The sequence below is a fragment of the Helianthus annuus genome, chromosome 17 (genome assembly GCF_002127325.2).
Source record: "Helianthus annuus cultivar XRQ/B chromosome 17, HanXRQr2.0-SUNRISE, whole genome shotgun sequence".
In the NCBI taxonomy this organism is placed as follows: domain Eukaryota; kingdom Viridiplantae; phylum Streptophyta; class Magnoliopsida; order Asterales; family Asteraceae; genus Helianthus; species Helianthus annuus.
The window spans coordinates 191,015,402-191,037,086 of NC_035449.2; the positions used below are offsets into that span (position 1 = coordinate 191,015,402).

Below are 21,685 nucleotides of genomic sequence, written 5' to 3' on the forward strand. Positions count from 1 at the left end.
TACCTTTCGGCCAATGGGTGCCGCGTACGGAGTACCCGGCGATTCTTATGTTGGGCGTTCAAAAAAAAAACTTCTCTACGGTTGACCTTGGCCGGTTCAGGTTTGCTTTGTGGTTTGATGTCAGGTTGCGAGTCAACTTGGTAGTTCCAATACTCAAAACTCAAAAGGAGGCATTTGTGGTTGCGGTTATTGAGGTTGTTAATGGGTTCGAAAGGCTTTAGAGATAACGGCGAAGGGTTTTTCTTTTTACAATTGCTAGTAAACTACATTCATTCATCAACTATAAACACCACCACAAATAAGTCAAAACATGAGCTCAAAACCATATTATATCGGGTCATCTAGGACCCGAAAGCTCCATTGCTTCAAATACAAGTGAAGTTTCTTCAATATAATCCGCATACCTTTTCGGAAAACTTTCTTGTGCGCGAAATTTTGGTGTTTCGATGTTTTGTGAAGCTTCCCACCGCTCCACTAGCCCTTCTCCTTCCAGCATTCTTAATACTTCCGACATTTTGGGTCGGTTTGACGGGCTAAATTGGGTGCACAAAAGTGCAACTTGAACCATTTCTTCCAACTCGACACGATCAAAATTGTTTTTTAATGATTTATCGACCATTAGATTTAGTTTCCCATCTTGATGGAGCTTCTTTACCTGCAGAATGAACCACATTACTGTTGAGCTGGCAATTTCGACCCGTTTACTTAAAAACGGGTTGATTCAGGTTTTTATTCCGTTCTCAACAAGTCAAACGTACACGTGTGTATGTGTGTGTATGGAAATGGGTCACTTTTCTCCGGTTCTAAAATGGGCTGGAAGGGTTGACATGCAAAAACATTTTCGTATATTTTTTTTTTTAATTTTAGAGTTAATTACTGTTTTCGTCCCTATAATTTGTCAAAAATCACTATTTCATTCCATTAGTTTAAAAATTGCAATTTCAGTCCCTGTGGTTTCACTTTCGTAACCATTTCAGTCCCTGTGGTTTCACTTTTGTAACCATTTCAATCCATTATTCTGTTAAGTACATGGACTGAAATGGTTACGAGGTGGACTGAAATGGTTACGAAAGTGAAACCACAGGGACTGAAATCGCAATTTTTAAAGTAATAGACTGAAATAGTGATTTTTGACAAACCACAGGGACGAAAACAGTAATTAACTCTTAATTTGATAATGATATTTATGATCGAAACAAAATGCATAATATTATGAAGATCCAACGCTTTATATAAAAAACAATTTAGGCGGTTATATTCGGTAAAAATATATTTTAGGCGACTTTCAACCTAATAAGTAATCACCCATTTGATCTATTTCCCATTTAGCTACATTTACTACGAATAAAGTACAAGGATGGTCCCTATGGTTTCCCAAAATTTTGGATTTGGTCCCTAGGTTTCCAAAAGTACACAGATAGTCCCTGTGGTTTGCACTTTGTAACGCATTTAGTCCCTAGCCATCAAATCTAAAAGTTTCAGCACGTCCAAGTTAAGGACTAAATGTGTTACAAAGTGCAAACCACAAGGACCGTCCATATACTTTTGGAAAAAGTTGGGGACTAAATGTGTTACAAAATGCAAATCACATGAACCATCCGTGCTTTTTGTAAAGCTAGGGACCAAATCCAAATTTTTGGTAAACTACAGGGACCATCCATGTAGTTTACTCTTTTTTTATTTAAATCACTTGCACAAAGAAAAAGAATTCATGCACTATGGTTTGAAAAGCATGTTAGCCTTTATGGTTGCAAAAATCGCGACTAGCCGGCGATTAATCGCTGACTAGTCGCTAGTCGCCCATCAACTGAGTAATTTTCAGCTAATCAGTAAAAAAATCGCTAGTCGGCCTAGTCAGCCCTAATCGGCCCTAATCGGCCCTAATCGCGACTAGTCGGTCGGGAAAAATCGGAAAAATCGGGAAAAAACAAAAAAAAATCAGAAAAAATCGGAAAAAAACACATATTCCGGCCAAAACCTCCCAGATTCCGGTCAAAACTTGTCCACTTAAAAAAATTACGTATAAAAATATATGTATATATGTATAAAAACTTAAAATTATACATAAAAAGTCCGATCCGATTAATCCCGAGTAGTCGCTAGTCCCTACCTCACCGACCCGCTAGCGACTAGCGAGTTCTCCAACCTTGTATTAAAGAAGGAAATTGAGATAATACCCAATCGAGCATAACGCCTTTTTGGTTAGCAGCCGTTTTACCAAAATCTAACGCTTTTTGACCCGTAATTAGCTCCAAAAGCAAGATCCCAAACCCAAAAACATCAGTCTTATCAGACGATTGGCCCGTCGACAAATACTCAGGTGCAATGTGGCCCACGGTCCCACGAACCGCAGTGGTCACATGAGAATCACGGTGGTCCAACAACTTAGCCAGCCCGAAATCACCAACAACTGCCTCGAAATCTTCATCCAGTAAAATATTCGCTGCTTTAACGTCCCGATGAATTATTTTCGGGTCACTCTGTTCGTGTAAATATAGTAAACCTCTTGCTGTTCCTAATGCAATGTTTTTTCTTCTTGACCAGTCTAAAACTGGTTTGCCATGAATTTGATCTGGTAAATACATAAAAAAGATGAGAGAATTTAGTTCAGGAAAAATGATTTTTACATATAAAATATCATTTTTGAAAGAGTTAATTACTTTTTTCGTCCCTATGGTTTGTCAAAAATCACTATTTCAGTCCATTAGTTTAAAAATTGCGATTTCAGTCCCTGTGGTTTCACTTTCGTAACCATTTCAGTCCCTGTGGTTTCACTTTCGTAACCATTTCAATCCATTATTCTGTTAAGTACATGGACTGAAATGGTTACGAAAGTGAAACCACAGGGACTGAAATCGCAATTTTTAAACTAATGGACTGAAATAGTGATTTTTGACAAATCACAGGGACGAAAACAGTAATTAACTCTTTTTGAAAAAGGGATGCACTATATGTTGCATTACAGAAGTGGAAATTATGACCCTTTTACTTCTGAATGGGTCGACTAACGGGTCAAAAGGGTAAAATCAACACAAAAGTCAATTGAAGAAAACATACCAAATGGGTCAAAAAGGTTGAAAGTCGCCTACCCCTAAGTGTATTTTCGATCCATAAAATCTTAAATCATTTTATTCATATACTTAGGAGAATCTGGAAAAAAAAAATATATATATATATATATATATATATATAGAAAAAGTGTAACATACAATAGGGCTTATCGTACGATACGTACGCGATCATCCCAGCCGTACGATATAGTGCGAATTCAATCTTCGCATGTTATAAAAAGGCAAATGAAATCACATGGCTTGAAAATGCAATGAAATTGCATGTTTTGAAATCCCATGCAAATGAAATCGCATGTTTTGAAATCCATGCAAATGAAATGGCTTGCATGGGGAATGTGAAAAATGGCATGGGGTGTGTAGATGGACAAAATCGCATGTTGAAGATTGAATTCGCACCAGATAGTACGGCTGGGATGATCGCGTACGTATCGTACGATAAGCCCTATTGTACGTTAACTGGCCTCTATATATATATAGATAACTTTCATAATCATATATGAAATGTTAAATGCTTACAAATAAAAAATAGAGTAAATTGTCATTTTCGTCTCTAAGGTTTGACCACTTTTGCAATTTTCATCCAAATGTTTGTTTTTTTCGCATCTGGGTCCTTGTGGTTTCAAAATCTTGCCTTTTTAGTCCCTGAGGTTTGGCAATATATTGCGACTTTCGTCCCTCGAAGTTTGGACCTCAGGGACGAAAATGACAAGATTTTGAAACCACGAGGACCTAGATGCGGAAAAACAAACCTTTGGATGAAAGTCACAAAAGTGGTCAAACCCCAGGGACGAAAATGATAATTTACTCTAAAGAATATGAAAAAAGGTGTTCCAAGTTTAACGAACCGGACACGCTTTGACCCGTAAATAAGTTAGTTGTTTTGACCTGAACTTGTTTCACTTTGTACTACTCAACCCACCCGACCCGCACATTTTTTTCAACTACAATTTGCAAGAACGGCCAATTTTCTACAAAAGTGTGAAGCGCACCGGTCTATTTCACCTTCACGTTCCACAATTTGTCCAAAAATGCTCATTCTAACAAAGCTCATATATGTTTGTGGGGGGGGGGGGGGGATAGTGCACGGTCCTCCCAACCGCCGGAGTGATCCCACTCCGGGAGCCGCTACCCGACCAAGCTAGCTCCGCGGTGAATTCCCCTTGCCGAGTTCTTACCCTGGGCGACATATGCCACTCCCAAGACTCGAACCCGGTACCTCTGGGAAGAGGTGGGTGTCGGGCAACAAAAGTTAAAAACATTTCTAGCATATATCATATATGTTTGGGGGGGGGGGGGGGGATAGTGCACGGTCCTCCCAACCGCCGGAGTGATCCCACTCCGGGAGCTGCTACCCGACCAAGCTAGCTCCGCGGTGAATTCCCCTTGCCGAGTTCTTACCCTGGGCGACATATGCCACTCCCAAGACTCGAACCCGGTACCTCTGGGGAAGAGGTGGGTGTCGGGCAACAAAAGTTAAAAACATTTCTAGCATATATCAAACAAACCTCTTAGTTTACAAGCAACGCTTCCATTTGCCATAAACGGGTAGACTAAAATCCGCTCATTTTCAGTGGAACAAAACCCCCAAAGGCGTAAAAGATTGCGATGAACCGCCAAACTTATGGTTTCAACTTCAGTTTGAAACTGAACTTCACCCCCAAAATTACTGTCATCTTTTAACTTTTTAACCGCCACGACTGTGCCATCCGTCAACAATCCTTTGTAAACAATTCCAAATCCGCCTTTACCTAAAATATTTTTTACATGGAAGTTATCGGTCGCAGCCCGGAGTTCCTTAAATGTAAATCTTCTCAAATGGCCCAAGCAAATTTCAGGATCAAATTGATCTGTTTACATAAATCAAATTAACATCAAATGAAAAAAAAAAAAAAAGAGTAAAATGTCATTTTCGTTCGTGAGGTTTGGCAAGTTTTGCAACTTTCGTATAAAGGTTTGTTTTTCCGCATCTAGATCCAAAAGGTTTGAAATTTTACCGTTTTCATCCGGCTCGTTAACTCCATCCATTTTTCTCCGTTAAATCAAGGGTATTTCCGTCTTTTTTGATAACTTAAAGGGCAATTCAGTCCTTTTCACTTTATGTGAAAAAAAAAACGAATACCTCTGAAAAAGACCGAATTACCCTTTAAGTTAACAAAGAGAACGGAAATACCCTTGACTTAACAGAGAAAAATGGATGGAGTTAACGAGCGGGATGAAAATGGCAAGATTTCAAACCTTTTGGATCCAAATGCGGAAAAACAAACCTTTGGACGAAAGTCGCAAAACTGGCCAAACCTCATAGACGAAAATGACATTATTTCAAGTCTTTTTGTTAGTAACCAGTTTGTCAAGATATCAATTCACCTATCGTATCATTTCAGCAACCTATTTTTTTAATAAAATGATTTGGTAGGTTTTAACTTTTAGGCATAAATATATATCTATAATAAGGGGAAGGTTCATTTGAGAAGAAAATTAAATTAAGAAGAAAAAGAACAAAGGGTACAAATGTAAAATATTAAATAATTTTTCTCTCAACTCATTTATTATTATCTTTGACTAATTAATTTGTCATAAACACTATCATCCTCCACACTTAAATTTTTGCTTACGAACATCAAAATTTATTCTACACGTTTTAAAATTTATCCTACACAGCTCGTAATTTATGCTACACACCTCGTAATTTATGCTACACTTTAAATTATATATTTTTTTTTTTTTTTGAAAAAATATGTTTTTTTGAAAATAAGTTACAAATTTTATGTAGTTAGCTATTAAAAAGGAAGACTACCAATTAATGATCCATCTAAGTTTACCAATATACCCTTACACTAATATTAAATGCAAAAATTGAATAAAGTAAAATGAAGCATTCTTATTGGTTGAAATTTCTTCTTTTTTTATTCTTACAAAGAATTTCTTCTCATTTGAACTCTCCACTCTATAATAAAACTGATTTTTGGAGGATACATGTAAGACTACCTAACTAAGTTTTTGTAAACAAGACATTAATGACTCACTTACCATTAACATCAAAGAATATTTGTTTATTTTTACGAATACGCCACCAAATGAGAAACACAACAACCAGGATTAGTAGTAATACAGCACCAAAGCTTGTGCCAAGGGCAATAGCTAGACGACGACTTTTATCGTCGGATGAAGATTCACCTGTTAAATCAAACATTAATATATCAGAAAACCGTATTTGTGCTGTACAAGAGATGGTAATTACGGCCCGTTTACATTTAAATGGACCGATTCAGGTTATTTCTAGTTTTCTACGTCTCTACGTCTAACGGGTCGAATGGGTACAGTCAAAAGATTTAGGTAAAAAGAAAGCGGGTCAAGTGGGTTGAGGGTCTCCCAAAGTATATTTGTAATGCATACAACCTGTTTAATCGCTTTGATTATAAAAAAAAAAAAAAAAAAAAAAAAAAAAAAAAAAAAAACGCTAGAATGTTATTGTCTTTGTGAGCACTTTCAATACAAACTATTCATATAGCGACCGCTATTTTATATATAGCAATACACTAGAAAAAGAATTTTGAAAACTTTTATATGTATATTATATCAAAATACCTTGGTACATATGCTATTTTACATGTATATTTAACAAAAACCTATAAATCTAGCTATTTTACAGCTATATCTAATTGCTATTTACATCAAAAAAAAAAAAAAAAAAAAAAAACTAACTGTCGCTATGACCCAAATAGCGACACTTGGTCGCTTCGCTACATAGCGCGCTATAGCGGTTGCTATAGCCGCTATTGACAACTATGGGTAAGGCTGTCTACATCTACCTCCTCAGACCCTACCTTAGCTTTGCTATTGGTGGGATTTACTGAGTATGATGATGACGATGATTACAGTTTTGAAAGGACGCCCATTTTGACATGTTACTCGACCAATGTCAAACAAACATGTAACATGAAAAGGGTGTTTATGCGATACCGTTTGGTGGGAAAGCGAGAGGCTCCGGATAAACAACCGAACAACCATTTTCAGAATTATGCTCACATAGTAAAGGGTTTCCTATAACTCTGGATAATAATAATAAAAAAAAAAAAAAAAAAAAAAAAAAACTTTAGATTGAGGCATGATATTGAGATGATTAAAAAAAATTATGAATGCTATAAAAGGTGAAAGAAAACAACTCACTTGAATGTTCTTGCTGATATTTTAGGTAACAGACCACTAAGATTGTTATATGACAGGTCTCTACAGAAGAAAGTGATCATTTTTAAATACAATAAGAATAGTATAACTAAACAGAGTTAAATGCCGTTTTAGTCCCTGTGATTTGGGCTATTTTGCCAGTTTAGTCCAAAGGTTCCATTTTTCACCTGTAGGTCCAAAAAGGTTTCACCGTTGCCATTTTAGTCCACTGGGTTAAATTCATCCATTTTTTCTGTTAGCGAGAAGGGCAATTCAGTCATTTTATATGGCCGAATTGCCCTTCTAGTTAACATAATTGCATATAAAATGACCGAATTTCCCTTCTCGTTAACAGAAAAAATGGATGAAGTTAACCCAGTGGACTAAAATGGCAACGGTTGAAAATTTTTGGACCCACAGGTAAAAAATTAAACCTTTGGACTAAACTGGCAAAATGCCCCAAACCACAGGGACTAAAATGGCATTTAACTCAAACAAAATTTTAAAAAATATATGCATTGTTAGATGGGTAGTTGCTTTTCTATTCAAATTCATAGATTAATCTTCAAATTAACAAAGAGTAAAACGCTATTTTCGTCCCTGAGGTTTAGTCAGTTTTGCGACTTTTGTCCAAAGGTTTGCGACTTTGAATGAAAGTCGCAAAACTGGTCAAAACTCAGGGACGAAAATGGCATTTTACTCTAAAACAAAAATAAATAAATAAAAGAGTTAATTACTGTTTTCGTCCCTGTGGTTTGTCAAAAATCACTATTTCAGTCCATTAGTTTAAAAATTGCGATTTCAGTCCCTGTGGTTTCAATTTCGTAACTATTTCAGTCCCTGTGGTTTTACTTTCGTAACCATTTCAATCCATTTATTCTGTTAGTACAGGGACTGAAATGGTTACGAGGTGGACTGAAATGGTTACGAAAGTGAAACCACAGGGACTGAAATCGCAATTTTTAAACTAATGGACTGAAATAGTGATTTTTGACAAACCACAGGGACGAAAACAGTAATTAACTCTAAATAAAAATTTAAGGCAAGTTGACATACACAAGTGTGAGGCTTCCAAGTTCAGATAATGAATGAGGAACCGGTCCAGTAAGGCTGTTGTTGTTGAGCCGCCTAGCTTGAGCATTAACATTAATCGTAATTAGATAATTTCGTACACAAATTCTCACTTACTGTCTGATGATGTCGAACCGTTGTTGTACAAAGTTATAAGCGGGTCAATTTGGGTTGTTTTCTCTCAGATGGTTTTTTAAAGTACACGGATGGTCCTTGTGGTTTGCACTTTGTAACGCATTTAGTCCTCGACGTTTGCCAAAAGTACATGGATGGTCCCTGTAGTTTGCACTTTGTAACGCATTTAGTCCCCAACTTTTGCCAAAAGTACATGGATGGTCCCTGTGGTATGCACTTGGTAACACATTTAGTCATTAAACGTTGGGGAGTAAATGCGCTACAAACTGCAAACCACAGGGACCATTTGTGTACTTTTGGAAAAAGTTGGGGACTAAATACGTTACGAAGTGCAAACCACAAGGACTATCCGTGTACTTTTGAAAAAGTAGGGACTAAATCCAAAATTTTGGTTAACCACATGGACCATCCGTATACTTTACTCTTAATATTTTAATCTATTATCGCTTATGTAATTATGAAAAACGTTTAATAATTTTAAAAAAACTAAGAGACGGACAAATGGTGTTGTGGGTCAACCCGACCCGTTTCGAAATGTACAAAAATCACCCTTTTTCAACCAAACCCCAATTGACCCGCTTATCTCGCCACTTGTACTGCATGCATGCTACAAGGGACAAAATAGTGTTTGCGGGTCAACCTAACCCGTTTCGAAGTGTATTACAAACGACCCATTTTAACCAAACTCGTTTTGGCCAGTAACCTAACCCGATCATCTTGCCCCCTCTAGTGCATGCATTACAATCAAGAAACGAAAAAAAAAAAGAGCAAACTGCCATTTTGGTCCCTGAGGTTTGGTCACTTTTGCCACTTTAGTCCAAAACTCAAACATTTTGCATTTGGGTCCCTGTGGTTTCAGTTTTATTGCCATTTTGGTCCAAAAATGAAATCAGCTCATATTTGTCTTATAAAATCCTGTAATTTTGTCCTTTTTCTCAGGGGCAAATCAGGTCGTATTTGTCTTATAAAATCTGGTATTTATTTATAAAAAAGAAATGTCCATTTTGCCCCTGACAAAAGGACAAAATAGCAGGATTTTATAAGACATTTATAAGACAAATATGAGATGATTTCATTTTTGGACCAAAATGGCAATAAAACTGAAACCACAGGGACCCAGATGCAAAATGTTTGAGTTTTGGACTAAAGTGGCAAAAGTGACCAAACCACAGGGACCAAAATGGCAGTTTACTCAAAAAATACAAACTTACAATAAGTTCAAGTTGTTGAGATCTCCTAAAGAACTAGGTAGCGCGCCGCTGAACTTATTCCCCGAAAGATCAAGCGTCTGAAGTTTCCGTAACTTCCCTATCGCACCCGGAATCGAACCCGAAATCGCATTATCCTGCAACATACTAAACAAACACAACAAATGACCCATTTTTAGCACACAAAAAAACTATCAGAATGTTGAGTATAATATTGGAAAGTTGATTACATAGATTGCAGGTTACTAAGATTTTCGATTGCAGGCGATAACGTCCCCGATAAATTCTGACCGGGCATCCCTCTGATGATCGTAAAAAAATGAAACAAACAAAAGTTAAAGTTCAAGTATGCAACACCAGATAAACAGGGAAAATGCAAGAAATCTAAAAGACGTCTACACCTTTTTACGAATTTTTGTAACCGATAGACACAAAATAACGTTTAGCAAACAGTTCATGAACCGTCTGGTGGGAAATTCGCTTGTGTTCGTTTGTTTAATAAATGAGCAAACATGAACAAGAATATCGCTCGTTTAGTTAAATGAACGAATATGAACAGAGTCCGCGTTCGTTTATTTGTGTTCGTGAACGTTAGGTAACGTGTTCGTTTTATTTAAATATTTCAAAATTCCGACAAATAAAATATATGTAATAAGTTCCGGTGTATTATATGTATTGTTCATGAACACTTGTTTGTATTCGTTTGTTTTCATTTGTGTTCACGAACACGTTCATTTCCTTAACGGAGAAAGACGAACAGAAAATCTTGTTCGGTAAGTGTTCATGAATAGTTCGTGAACACATATATTTCGTTAACAAACGAGCACGAACACGTTCATTTCCTTAACGAATGAACGCGAACAGAAAATCCCGTTTGGTAAGTGTTCATGAACAGTTCGTGAACGTATATATTTCGTTAACAAACGAGCACGAACAAGGTCTTGTTCGTGTTCGTTTGGTTCGTTTGCATCCCTAATTTTATTACCAATTTTAGCAACCAAGTTACCTTTACCTATTGTAGCAACAAATGACAGGTTCAACTAGTTCTATTATACCAATTCTTGTGGAATTTTAAAAAAAAATGTTCATGTGACATCTTATTTATTATTTTAGTGTATATGTCCCATAGTAACTATTAAATATAATGAGGTTGTATGATTAGTAAGTTGGTTTCTATTTTAAGTCTAAAGAGTTAATTACCGTTTTCGTCCCTGTGGTTTGTCAAAAATCACTATTTCAGTCCATTAGTTAAAAAATTGCAATTTTAGTCCCTGTGGTTTCACTTTTGTAACCATTTCAATCCATTATTCTGTTAAGTACATGGACTGAAATGGTTACGAAAGTGAAACCACAGGGACTGAAATCGCAATTTTTAAACTAACGGACTGAAATAGTAATTTTTGACAAACCACAGGGACAAAAACAGTAATTAACTCAAGTCTAAAATCTACAAAATGTGAAGTTTGTTTGTTTCTATTTCCTGTAGGCTGCACTCTACAAAAACTACCAATTTGAAAAAAAAAAAAAAAAAAAAAACTGTAGATATAAAAATAGACGAGTTAATTACTGTTTTCGTCCCTGTGGTTTGTCAAAAATCACTATTTCAATCCATTAGTTTAAAAATTGCGATTTCAGTCCTTGTGGTTTCACTTTCGTAACCATTTCAGTCCCTGTGGTTTCACTTTCGTAATCATTTCAATCCATTATTCTGTTAAGTACAGGGACTGAAATGGTTACGAGGTGGACTGAAATGGTTACGAAAGTGAAACCACAGGGACTGAAATCGCAATTTTTAAACTAATGGACTGAAATAGTAATTTTTGACAAACCACAGGGACAAAAACAGTAATTAACTCAAGTCAATTTTAAACTATACATATGTGTATATTACGAAAGGCTTAGAAAAATGTGTGGTCCAGAATGCTTCTCAAGTTTCTCAACTAGCATATCACTTCTCACATGATCCTTTTCCTATATATATATATATATATATATATATATATATATATATATATATATATATAAATGGATGTATCATATATACATATTTTTTAAAATATAAAAGAAATTATATCGGGTAAACAAGTGCACTTTATCGGGTAATTGGGTCGGGTGAACGGGTATCTCACCAAATCCCAAACCTGCAAAAAAAAAAAACAAAAAAACTAATCCCAAACCCGCCCCAAATATGTCGGGTTTCAGATTTACCAATTGGGTTCGGGTTAGATTGCCAATTGCCATTCCTACCCCCAAAGCATAATCACAAAAATTTCAAAACTGAAAGAGACAAACCTATAAACGAAACTTAATGAACAATAATGAACACCCACAAAAATGGCAAAAATAAAAAAAAATAAAAAAATAAAAAAAAACTGTAAAACATAACATATTGAACTCACCTTCATAATTCACACCAGCAGGAGAAAGAGTTGCAGAAGAAACATTCAACCACACTAAAACCATCATCACCACCACCAACCCAAACACATGTTCTCTCTTCTCCATACTTCAAAAAGCTTCTTCAACCTTTAATCAGAAACACACACTTATCAACCAAATTACCTCAACTTCACTAAACTGCACACCACCTGTTCGACAAAATTCCCCACTGAGAAAAACAAACTCTTTAACAAATATTATGAGAACTGTCCCATCTGGCCATCTGGGCAATCTTTAATAAGATAATTCTGTTGTGGGTTGTTCTGTTTTGTTGAGTTATGGAATCTTTAATATTATTATTATTGTCTGGTAAAATCAACATCTTTGAATGTAGAGGTTATAAAGGGTGTTTAATGGCGGAAATTAGGAAAGATACAAAATATAATGATTATAATATAATAATTGGGTAAATTTTATTATATTATATGCTTTTTAATTCGGTGACTGGACTAAAGGGCGTGCGAGAAAAAGAACAAAGAGAAAGTTAAAAAGATGCAGGTTAAATGTCGAACATCACGTGCTTGCTTTATTTATTAATTATCAAGTTTATTACATTCAAAGTTTAGTAAATTTTTATTACTAATTATAGTAAGTTTATATTATTAAGGTGGTATTTGTTTTTCAAAAAAAAAAAAAAAGATTGTTTAGGCTCTTTTGTATACGTCACGCAGACATTACAATCTGCATACTGTTTTTTTTTTTCGAATACGTTTTTTTAAAAACCGGTTGTGCAAGCTCTTCTTGGTGTCGACTTGGCCAGCCACTTTTAAGATCTTCTAAGGTCTGCTGAGGGTTAAACGTCCATCACCCACCACCGTCTACCAGCACTGTCCACCACCACCCACCGTCCATGTCAACCACCCACCACCACCGTCCATACACCACCACCAGTTTATTTTAGAAGTCTAAATACGTCAGATGTCTACGGATGTGGTCCACAGAATGCAGACATTTTACCTCATAGAAAACAAACTACACCTAAGTGTCGAATCCCTTATTACTAAATATTAGCAAGGTTGTAAAAAACATTAGGCGCTAGTCAGCCGGTGAGGTACCGACTAGCGATTAATCGGGATTAATTAGGATTAATCGGATTAAGATTTTTATATGTAATTTTCAGTTTTATGTATACATATACACACTTTTATAGGTAAATATTTTAAGTAAACAGGTTTTAACCTCTCCTCAACTCATTTTTATAAGTATACAAGAGTAATCACCGGAATCCACATGATTTGATTGGAAACTGGTTGAAATTTAAAGATTTTTGGCCGGAATTTGGTCGGAATCGCCGATTTTTTGCCGGCCGACTAGGGCTAATGAGAGCCGACTAGCAATTAATGGACTGAAGTTACTCGCTGAATAATGATTAATCGCCGACTAGTCTCAATTTTTACAACACTGCCAGTAACCGCAAGTCAGGAAGAAGTAGACTAACTGAACTTTTTGTTACCGAATTACATATTACATATACTTTTTAAGTTATATCTTATATGAAATATAACACGTTCTCTATGACTAGGATATGGTCCGAGATACAAAAGGACAATCAATGAGTAAATAAAATTAATTAGTTTGCTAATGACAATAATTTTAAAGATAAAGTTAGTGTGATTGACACCTTAATTATATTTGATACTGTTGATTTGTATTCTATGTAAATTTCATATGGGAAAAGAATAAACATCATGATTAGAATAGTCAATACTTAATAATAAAAATAAGATGCATCGTTGGCGTAATCATAAATATTTTTAAGTAGTTGTTCACTTGCTTCCACCTTATACTCTTAACAAATCTCTCACAATTATTTCTTCCCTCTCCATTTTTATAATTCATGTTCTTAAGTTTATGAAATGTTATACTGCATATTAATATTATATATATATATATATATATGTATGTATGTGTGTGTGTCACACACATATATATGGAAAAACCAAAAAGAGACAAACTCAATATAAACACTTGAAGCTTGTTTTGGTTATAAATTTAGAATTAATTGTGACAACACGAACTTTCAAGGTCAGTTTCTCTTAGTCACGTGATCCTGTTTCCTGTTATTCCTCTTTCATATTCCTTAGGATGATATAAATTGGTAAACTGTTTCCAGGCTTTACTTGTAAATGACTTCGGCCCAATCTCGATCTTCTTAAACTGTTTCCAGGCTTACTCCTCTTCGGCCCAATTCCCCACCACAACTAAACTCGGCCCAGCCTCCCTTATGTATACGTAAATCATGTGCATCAGTGCATAACACATTATAAACCCTATATTCCCCAAATCATCGACGGCAGTGCATAGAGTATCATAACCGAAGCCCTTCTTCTCTCGTGAATCGCGACGACAGTGGACACAACCCTCCCCCTTGAGACATCATCCTATTTGATCAAGTGTTTGGTTAGTGAATCCATGTTTACGTTAATCCCTGATTGGTGATCTCGTTCATGTGTTATCTTGTTTAACGAATATTATGTGTATGTTGATGTTATGTTCCTGTATGATTAAAACATTTAGGAAGGATAACCTAGGAGGATTATGTGCCTACTTTGGATAGTTAAGTATATAAAATTGATAATTAATGTTGCATGGGGGAAACTGATTGAATACGGCCACGTCATTTGTCACTATTAGGAATTGTTATGCTTAGTGTCCCTATAGATCTTGACTTTTGTAATCACACACAGTAGGTTGCAGGTTCATGTCTTGAAGTCTTAGAGTTGATCACGTGCTTGGTTTGGAATGGTTGTTATTGCAAAAAAAAATTATAGAACGATTTCTGGGAGGGTTTAATGTACACGGTATGGAATTGTGATAAGGGTTATATGCAACACTATGTTAAATTTTAGAACTTTATGATATGTAAATGTTAATTAATAAGCTTCTTGAACATGTGTTTTGGGTGATCATCATATGTTAATATAAACTTTTAAGATGACGAGGTGAAGGTCAAAGCCTTTACATAAATCTATAGGCATCATAAGGGTTGTTGAAACAAGGAATTAATAAACCAAAAGGAATAACAGTTTCAAGTGTATAATGTGATTATGTTTAAGGGTGATATTAACGAGTCATGAGGAACTAGGAAACTTGCTTAGAATATGCAAACTGTTATAACTTATTAAGATGAAATATTTAAAGGTTGGGTTGAAGGGCTGTTTAGCCCATCTCGTATGCGACTGGGCTGCGTGACCTCGGGTCACCAGCCAAGTCTACACCACTGTTTTCATCGGGCCGATTAAATTGGGCTTTGTCAAGTGGACTACGTGTTGTAACTAATTAAATGGGTTCAGTATTTATGGGCCGCACCAATTTTGGTAAAACAGACTATGTGTAATATAAGTGTTGGTTATATGGGCCGAAGCCTTAATATGCATGGACCTATATAGCAAGTGTTGGCACACACGTTTATATGTCGGTGGGCCGGGACGGGTATGGTGCATCAACTAGGCTACATGTTTCGTTCGGACCTTGTCTGCTATGTGTTGATACGTTAATGGGATGCACACTAGATTGTGCGGTTGAATTATGGTTATGTGAAACATGAAACATGCTTACTAGTGTATGGATGGTCGAAATACGTGTATGATTATGTGTTTTACTTGTACACTATTTGTGTAATGTGAACGAAGAATGTGTGGTCAATATGTTTCCGAAACTGATTGTTAGTGATAAACCCATTAGGATCTGGCTGACTAACTTGGACGGATAACATAGCATAATATACCGAGCAATCGAAGGTGAGTTCACTGCACTTTTCTAAGCATGCGTCCCGGTGGTTTGGGGCATCTGGTAAACGTTTCTAAAAGGAACACTGGGTAAACTGTTTATTTGGGATGTTGGTTATTGAACACAGTATAAATCATGTAAGACCCCATACATCTACCGTGTTGCTGAAGAAGCAACGAGGTATTTAGTTGATAGCGCTATTAGGTTTGGCACCCTCACACCGGGCCGAAAGGACGGGCGTGAACTAATTACCTGGACTTCATGACCAATGCCTAGTTAGAGGCATTGGGGTTGGGCATTCTCATCGTGTACATATAAGACCCCTTACATCTATTCAAGGTTGTTTGATACCTTGACCTCATGACCAATGCCTAAATGGAGGCATTGGGGTTGGGCATTCACATCTAGTCGCCACATACGGTAATCGAGTAATAACAACATCAAATCAAATTATTGAACTGTTGAACTGTTGAATTGTTGAACTGTTTCATACACATACCTGGTAACTAAACGCTTTAACAAAACTTTGAACTCACCAGCGTCGTCTGACACACTTGTTTGCATGCTTGTAGGTCGTTAGATGTCTTGGATTGGAACTTGCTGTCTGGGATGCTGGAGTGGTCATGGGTCGAGATACATGGAAACTTGAAAATAGACTAGCTGATTTCATACACTTGAGTTTGGTTAAACTATGTATTATGCTTCCGCTGAACATAACGAGTTATACATTATGATTTTGTAACACTTGTTTGAAATGAATGAAAGCTTTTTAGTTGAAAACTTGTATGGGTTCAACATGATTAGTGGCTCGTTGTTGGTACGTCACACGCCTAGTAGGGGTATTCCCTAGGTGGTATTTTGGGGGTGTGACAGTTTGGTATCAGAGCCACTGGTTATAGTGAACTTGGTTTTAAAACGTTTTCATAAAACCAGACTATAACCGAACAGCTCCGAAATCGACCATGACACTCAGCTCTGGACTGCAAGGATCGTCTCTCGTATACTCATTGTACTGCAAAACCAGTGAACACTTACATATGATATTGCATGTGATTGCACGTTTAGCACAACAGTATGAATTCATGTATTACTTGCATGTGTTATGTGACTGATAGGGTGGTATTTCCCTAAACATTCATGACTCGCGTTTTGTGATGTTCTTTGCTTACTACTCGCGTTTGAGGAACCATTTGACATGAGTTAAGAGGAGCTGAGATGAGCTTGCAAATCACAATATTATTGTGGGTGCACACATAATAATAATGTGGGGTGCATGTGAGTCCCAGTGAGACTTAATGAGTGAAAAAGGGGTTCTGTTCCGTTATTTGATCGATGTGAAACACAACAGTCTATAAGAGTCATAGCAGTGATTGTCTCTTACTTGAACGTGACCTTTTCACTCCTCTCTGAATCTTTTCGAATCTCGATGCTATCGAGTATTACCTGAACACCCATCTGAACGCCTAGTGAACTGTGTAGAATGTTAGGTGCTTGTACGGACATCCCTGAGTTGGATGTTGCAACGACGATGATTGGTCTATACCTTTCTCACTTTTCTTCGTTTGCTGGAACTCTATGTATTAACGTCTTAGACTCCGAAGTGTGATCACTTCTGCAACACTCTCGCATCATACCGCGTACTACTCAATCGACTTGCTAGATCGATGGACAAAAGGGTAAGCGTAGTATTTTACCGACCTCAGTATTTGGACAACCCTGATTACCGACAACAAACACCAGCAAATTGACTTCAATTGAATTCTTAACTCTAGTCAGCGACTCGTGGCAGTCAACTCTTACGAATCAATCGGGACATAAGCGGTGACAACGGATTATAGTGTGAAATAGGTGGCTACCAGCACAGTGAGTAGAGCGTGGCACAGAATGTGAAAAGATGGACTTTAATGGTAAAAGATTGTAGGGCTCCGTTTCAGGCAACGACATTGGAGGCAACAGTCACGGCAACATCAAGGTACTCGTAATCGTAGTCTACAGCATGGAAACGAAGGTGACATTGACAGGGATTGGCTGTTGCTAAGTCAAGACGTCAACAGCCAAGTGAATAATGATAGTAATGGGAACCCTCACAACCGTAACAACAACACTGGAAATGATGCTCGTGGAAGGACATTTAGGATTGGCGTAAGCAACGCCAGGCATAGCAGCATCATGGTAGCTTGTATGGGCAGCTATTCGCTTCGTCTCTATTCTGCTTGACCCTGATACTTCTTGAAACCAAACCTGATGTGGAATCGGCTGATGGCAAGTCAAATGAAATCTCATATGTTCGTTAGGGTATAAACACAACCTTGTGGGGCGAGTGTTCGACGTCGACCTTCCTTCTACCATCCTCGATGGTTACAACGCAGTAGTTAGTGTGAATTGGTTATCCAGGAATCACGCAAATATACCCAGTGAGGAGAAAACTTTGTGTGGAGAATCATTATTTGTTCTAAACATCAGAGTAGTGCAAAAGTTAGCACCATTTCAGCTGTGAAAGCCAGAAGTGTTTACGGAGGGATTACTCCGCTATGTTAGCAACCGTTACTAATGATAGGGCTGAGGGAAAAGAGGATAGAGGATCCACCAATTATTTGTGATCCCTCTCGGTTTGTTACCAGAGGAACTTTCGGACAAGTCCTTGCGTACGCATACAGACAACCCCCCAAGGTGGCAATCATAGACCGTCTCGTACACGTCTAGGTGTCACAGTTGAAATCGTTCAAGGGTTCCATCCAACGATGTCATTACATGCTTTAGCTCTTTCTAAACGACGGTACACGGGAGGCCCTTGTGATCGGTCTAAATAGCGCATTTGGTACCGTCCAAGTAATGCCTCCAACTTAAATCCAAAGACCATGGTTTCCATTGCAGGTTGTGATTCGTGCAACTCTTCTTGTAATTCCACTACGTAAGCCATCACTTTCTCGTGTTGCATCGGCACGTAACTGGGATTCTGATTCAAACCATCATGATATACCACTAAATCACCCGCACCCTTGGGTGAAGACGATTCACAGTGTATTGCAGAGTTGGGATTCGAAAGCTGAAAAGACGTCCTCCTGTTTTGTCTTTCACGAACACAGCACCCTGCTGTGTTAAAGAGATTTAAGTTGCGCGACCTTCGAAAATCCTGTGATTAAGCTGAGATAGTATCTAGTGAGACCACGAAACTCCTGTATCCTCGAAGGGATCTTTGATGTTGACCAGTTTCTAACAAAATGGATCTTAGCGAGATCCACGTGTATTCCCACTTCGTAGTTTATATGACTAAAAATGTGTACTTTCCGAATCCGGAAGTCACACTTAGGTAGACTTCGCACGTAGATGCTCCTCCCCTCGAAGCTCTACGATGAAATACAAGTGCCGTTTATGGTGCTCCTTTCTCCTGGAAGTGATTCAAAACGTCCTAGATAAACACGGTTGGCGAATCTGGCAAGATGGGGTTGGCACATACTACTCATGTGATCCCTAAGGCTCTTGTTGTGTTGGGTAACTTTAAACAACGAGAACAGAAAATCGTAGTGGCCGTACTGTGCCTGTAACGCCGTGTTAGAAGACATCCTCCCCTGGGTCTTCCATCAAGTGACAGTCTGATCTTAAATCGGTTTCCGAATATAAGCTTGATCATTGCAGCGGGTCAAACAGGTTGTCGATGCGAGATAGAGGGCCTCGTTATTCTAGTCGTCTGGAGCTTGATAGGAGACATTAGGATCTATAAACCTAGTACCGATAATCGGGCATGAGGGCCCACCTGGCAATGTATGTGAACGATGTTTGACTTGTGGGAAAGTCAAGATGGAGTATCAAAAACCCCCTTAGTGGTACCAGCAACCAGAAACACTCATATGGAGATGAGAGCAGGCTGCCATAGATTCTGTCACTAGTCTACTTACAACTCGAAACGGAAACATTATCACCTGGGTGATCATTGATGGACTCAAGTTACCAGCACACTTTCTTGTAATCAAGAAGACTGACGAGTCTTCACAGTTGTGAATGTTCCTCTGAGAGAGGCGGCTTTTAGGCATGAGGTGTCAACTCCTGTTACCTCTGAATTTGATCTATGCATGATTTATGTTAGGCAATACACAACACCCTTGGCTCAGGTCAGGACCAGAGCATTGCTTATCGCCGTTGAGCAAACGGTCAGAGAAAATGAACCCTCCTGGCACTCGAAAACATGCTGCGAGCATGTGTGGGACTGGCTTTGGTGCAATTTGAAGGAATCTTACCTATGGTTGAGTACTACGGTGGCAGTTATCATCTTGGTAACCAGACAGCTCTGTTGAGGCATTACATAGGCAATAATGCCAACCTTCTTGTTAGACTAGGATGGTTGATAACTTAATTACTGGTCCAGTACTGGTACTCGAAACTCTTGGGAAGGTTGTTTGGATCGGGAGTCGATTGGCGGCAACTCGTGACCGTCAGGAAAGCTGATAAACTTGGGAAGCGCTGGAAGATCGTTGTAGGCGATCGTATCGTGTTGAAAGTCTCATCCTGGGAGGGTGTGGAATGCTTGGGAAGCATGGCGAGCTTAACTGACGTCACGATAGACCATTCAACAGTCTGGGAAGAATCGGTAGCCTAACCTACAAACTCGAGTTACCCGATGAATTGGGTAACGTACGCGATGTCGTTTATGTTTCGGATCTAAGGCAGTGGTTGTCTGATGAAACACGTGTGATACCTTCACTGGTGGAATTCATCGAACACATGGACCAGGAAGTCAAGGATCGTTAAGTTAGTCGAATTCCAATCGTGAGTGTTCGTTGGAACTCAAGACGTGGACCGGAGTTCGCGTGGGAACGCGAGGAACAGATGGAGCTTAAATATCCTCAACTTTTCCTGCGACCAATCTAATTCTGGTACTACTGGTGAATTTCGGGACGAAATTCCTCTTCAAGTTGGGGATGATGTGGCACCTGAGGAAAATCCGCGACAATCTTTGATTATCACTTCGCTTCTCTGTGCTTACCTGTCAAATTTCGGGACAAAATTTCTTTCAAGTTGGGGATGATGTGACAACACGAACTTTCAAGGTCAGTTTCTCTTAGTCACGTGATCCTGTTTCCTGTTATTCCTCTTTCATATTCCTTAGGATGATATAAATTGGTAAACTGTTTCCAGGCTTTACTTGTAAATGACTTCGGCCCAATCTCGATCTTCTTAAACTGTTTCCAGGCTTACTCCTCTTCGGCCCAATTCCCCACCACAACTAAACTCGGCCCAGCCTCCCTTATGTATACGTAAATCATGTGCATCAGTGCATAACACATTATAAACCCTATATTCCCCAAATCATCGACGGCAGTGCATAGAGTATCATAACCGAAGCCCTTCTTCTCTCGTGAATCGCGACGACAGTGGACACAACCCTCCCCCTTGAGACATCATCCTATTTGATCAAGTGTTTGGTTAGTGAATCCATGTTTACGTTAATCCCTGATTGGTGATCTCGTTCATGTGTTATCTTGTTTAACGAATATTATGTGTATGTTGATGTTATGTTCCTGTATGATTAAAACATTTAGGAAGGATAACCTAGGAGGATTATGTGCCTACTTTGGATAGTTAAGTATATAAAATTGATAATTAATGTTGCATGGGGGAAACTGATTGAATACGGCCACGTCATTTGTCACTATTAGGAATTGTTATGCTTAGTGTCCCTATAGATCTTGACTTTTGTAATCACACACAGTAGGTTGCAGGTTCATGTCTTGAAGTCTTAGAGTTGATCACGTGCTTGGTTTGGAATGGTTGTTATTGCAAAAAAAAAATTATAGAACGATTTCTGGGAGGGTTTAATGTACACGGTATGGAATTGTGATAAGGGTTATATGCAACACTATGTTAAATTTT

General features: G+C 37.9%; 1 protein-coding gene across 2 annotated transcripts; it reads right to left on the reverse strand.

Moving 5' to 3' along the window:
• Positions 1–299: 299 nt before the first annotated feature.
• Positions 300–12,125, reverse strand: LOC110922320 (protein NSP-INTERACTING KINASE 3). 2 transcript variants are annotated; one of them, XM_022166636.2, is made up of 10 exons: positions 12,049–12,125; positions 9,880–9,951; positions 9,653–9,796; positions 8,292–8,363; positions 7,239–7,298; positions 7,032–7,120; positions 6,099–6,245; positions 4,577–4,819; positions 2,178–2,572; positions 300–655 (listed from the first exon to the last, which is right to left on the reverse strand). In XM_022166636.2, the coding sequence occupies exons 2-10, from the start codon at positions 9,945–9,947 to the stop codon at positions 338–340; spliced, it is 1,536 nt and encodes a 511-aa protein (XP_022022328.1). In that variant the 5' UTR covers positions 9,948–9,951; positions 12,049–12,125; the 3' UTR covers positions 300–337. The 2 variants fall into 2 exon arrangements, with proteins under 2 accessions (XP_022022328.1, XP_022022327.1); XM_022166635.2 differs by having other exon boundaries at positions 4,577–4,918; positions 12,049–12,120.
• Between the last annotated feature and the right edge of the window lie 9,560 nt (positions 12,126–21,685).

Coding starts and splice junctions, on each gene's coding strand:
- LOC110922320 (XM_022166635.2), bottom strand. CDS start 9,947: ATGCCCGGTCAGAATTTATCGGGGACGTTATCGCCTGCAATCGAAAAT. Junction 7,299..8,291: donor CTTGGAAGCCTCACACTTGT/GTATGTCAACTT, acceptor TTTCTTCTGTAG/AGACCTGTCATATAACAATC. Junction 4,919..6,098: donor AATATTCTTTGATGTTAATG/GTAAGTGAGTCA, acceptor TTATGTAAACAG/ATCAATTTGATCCTGAAATT.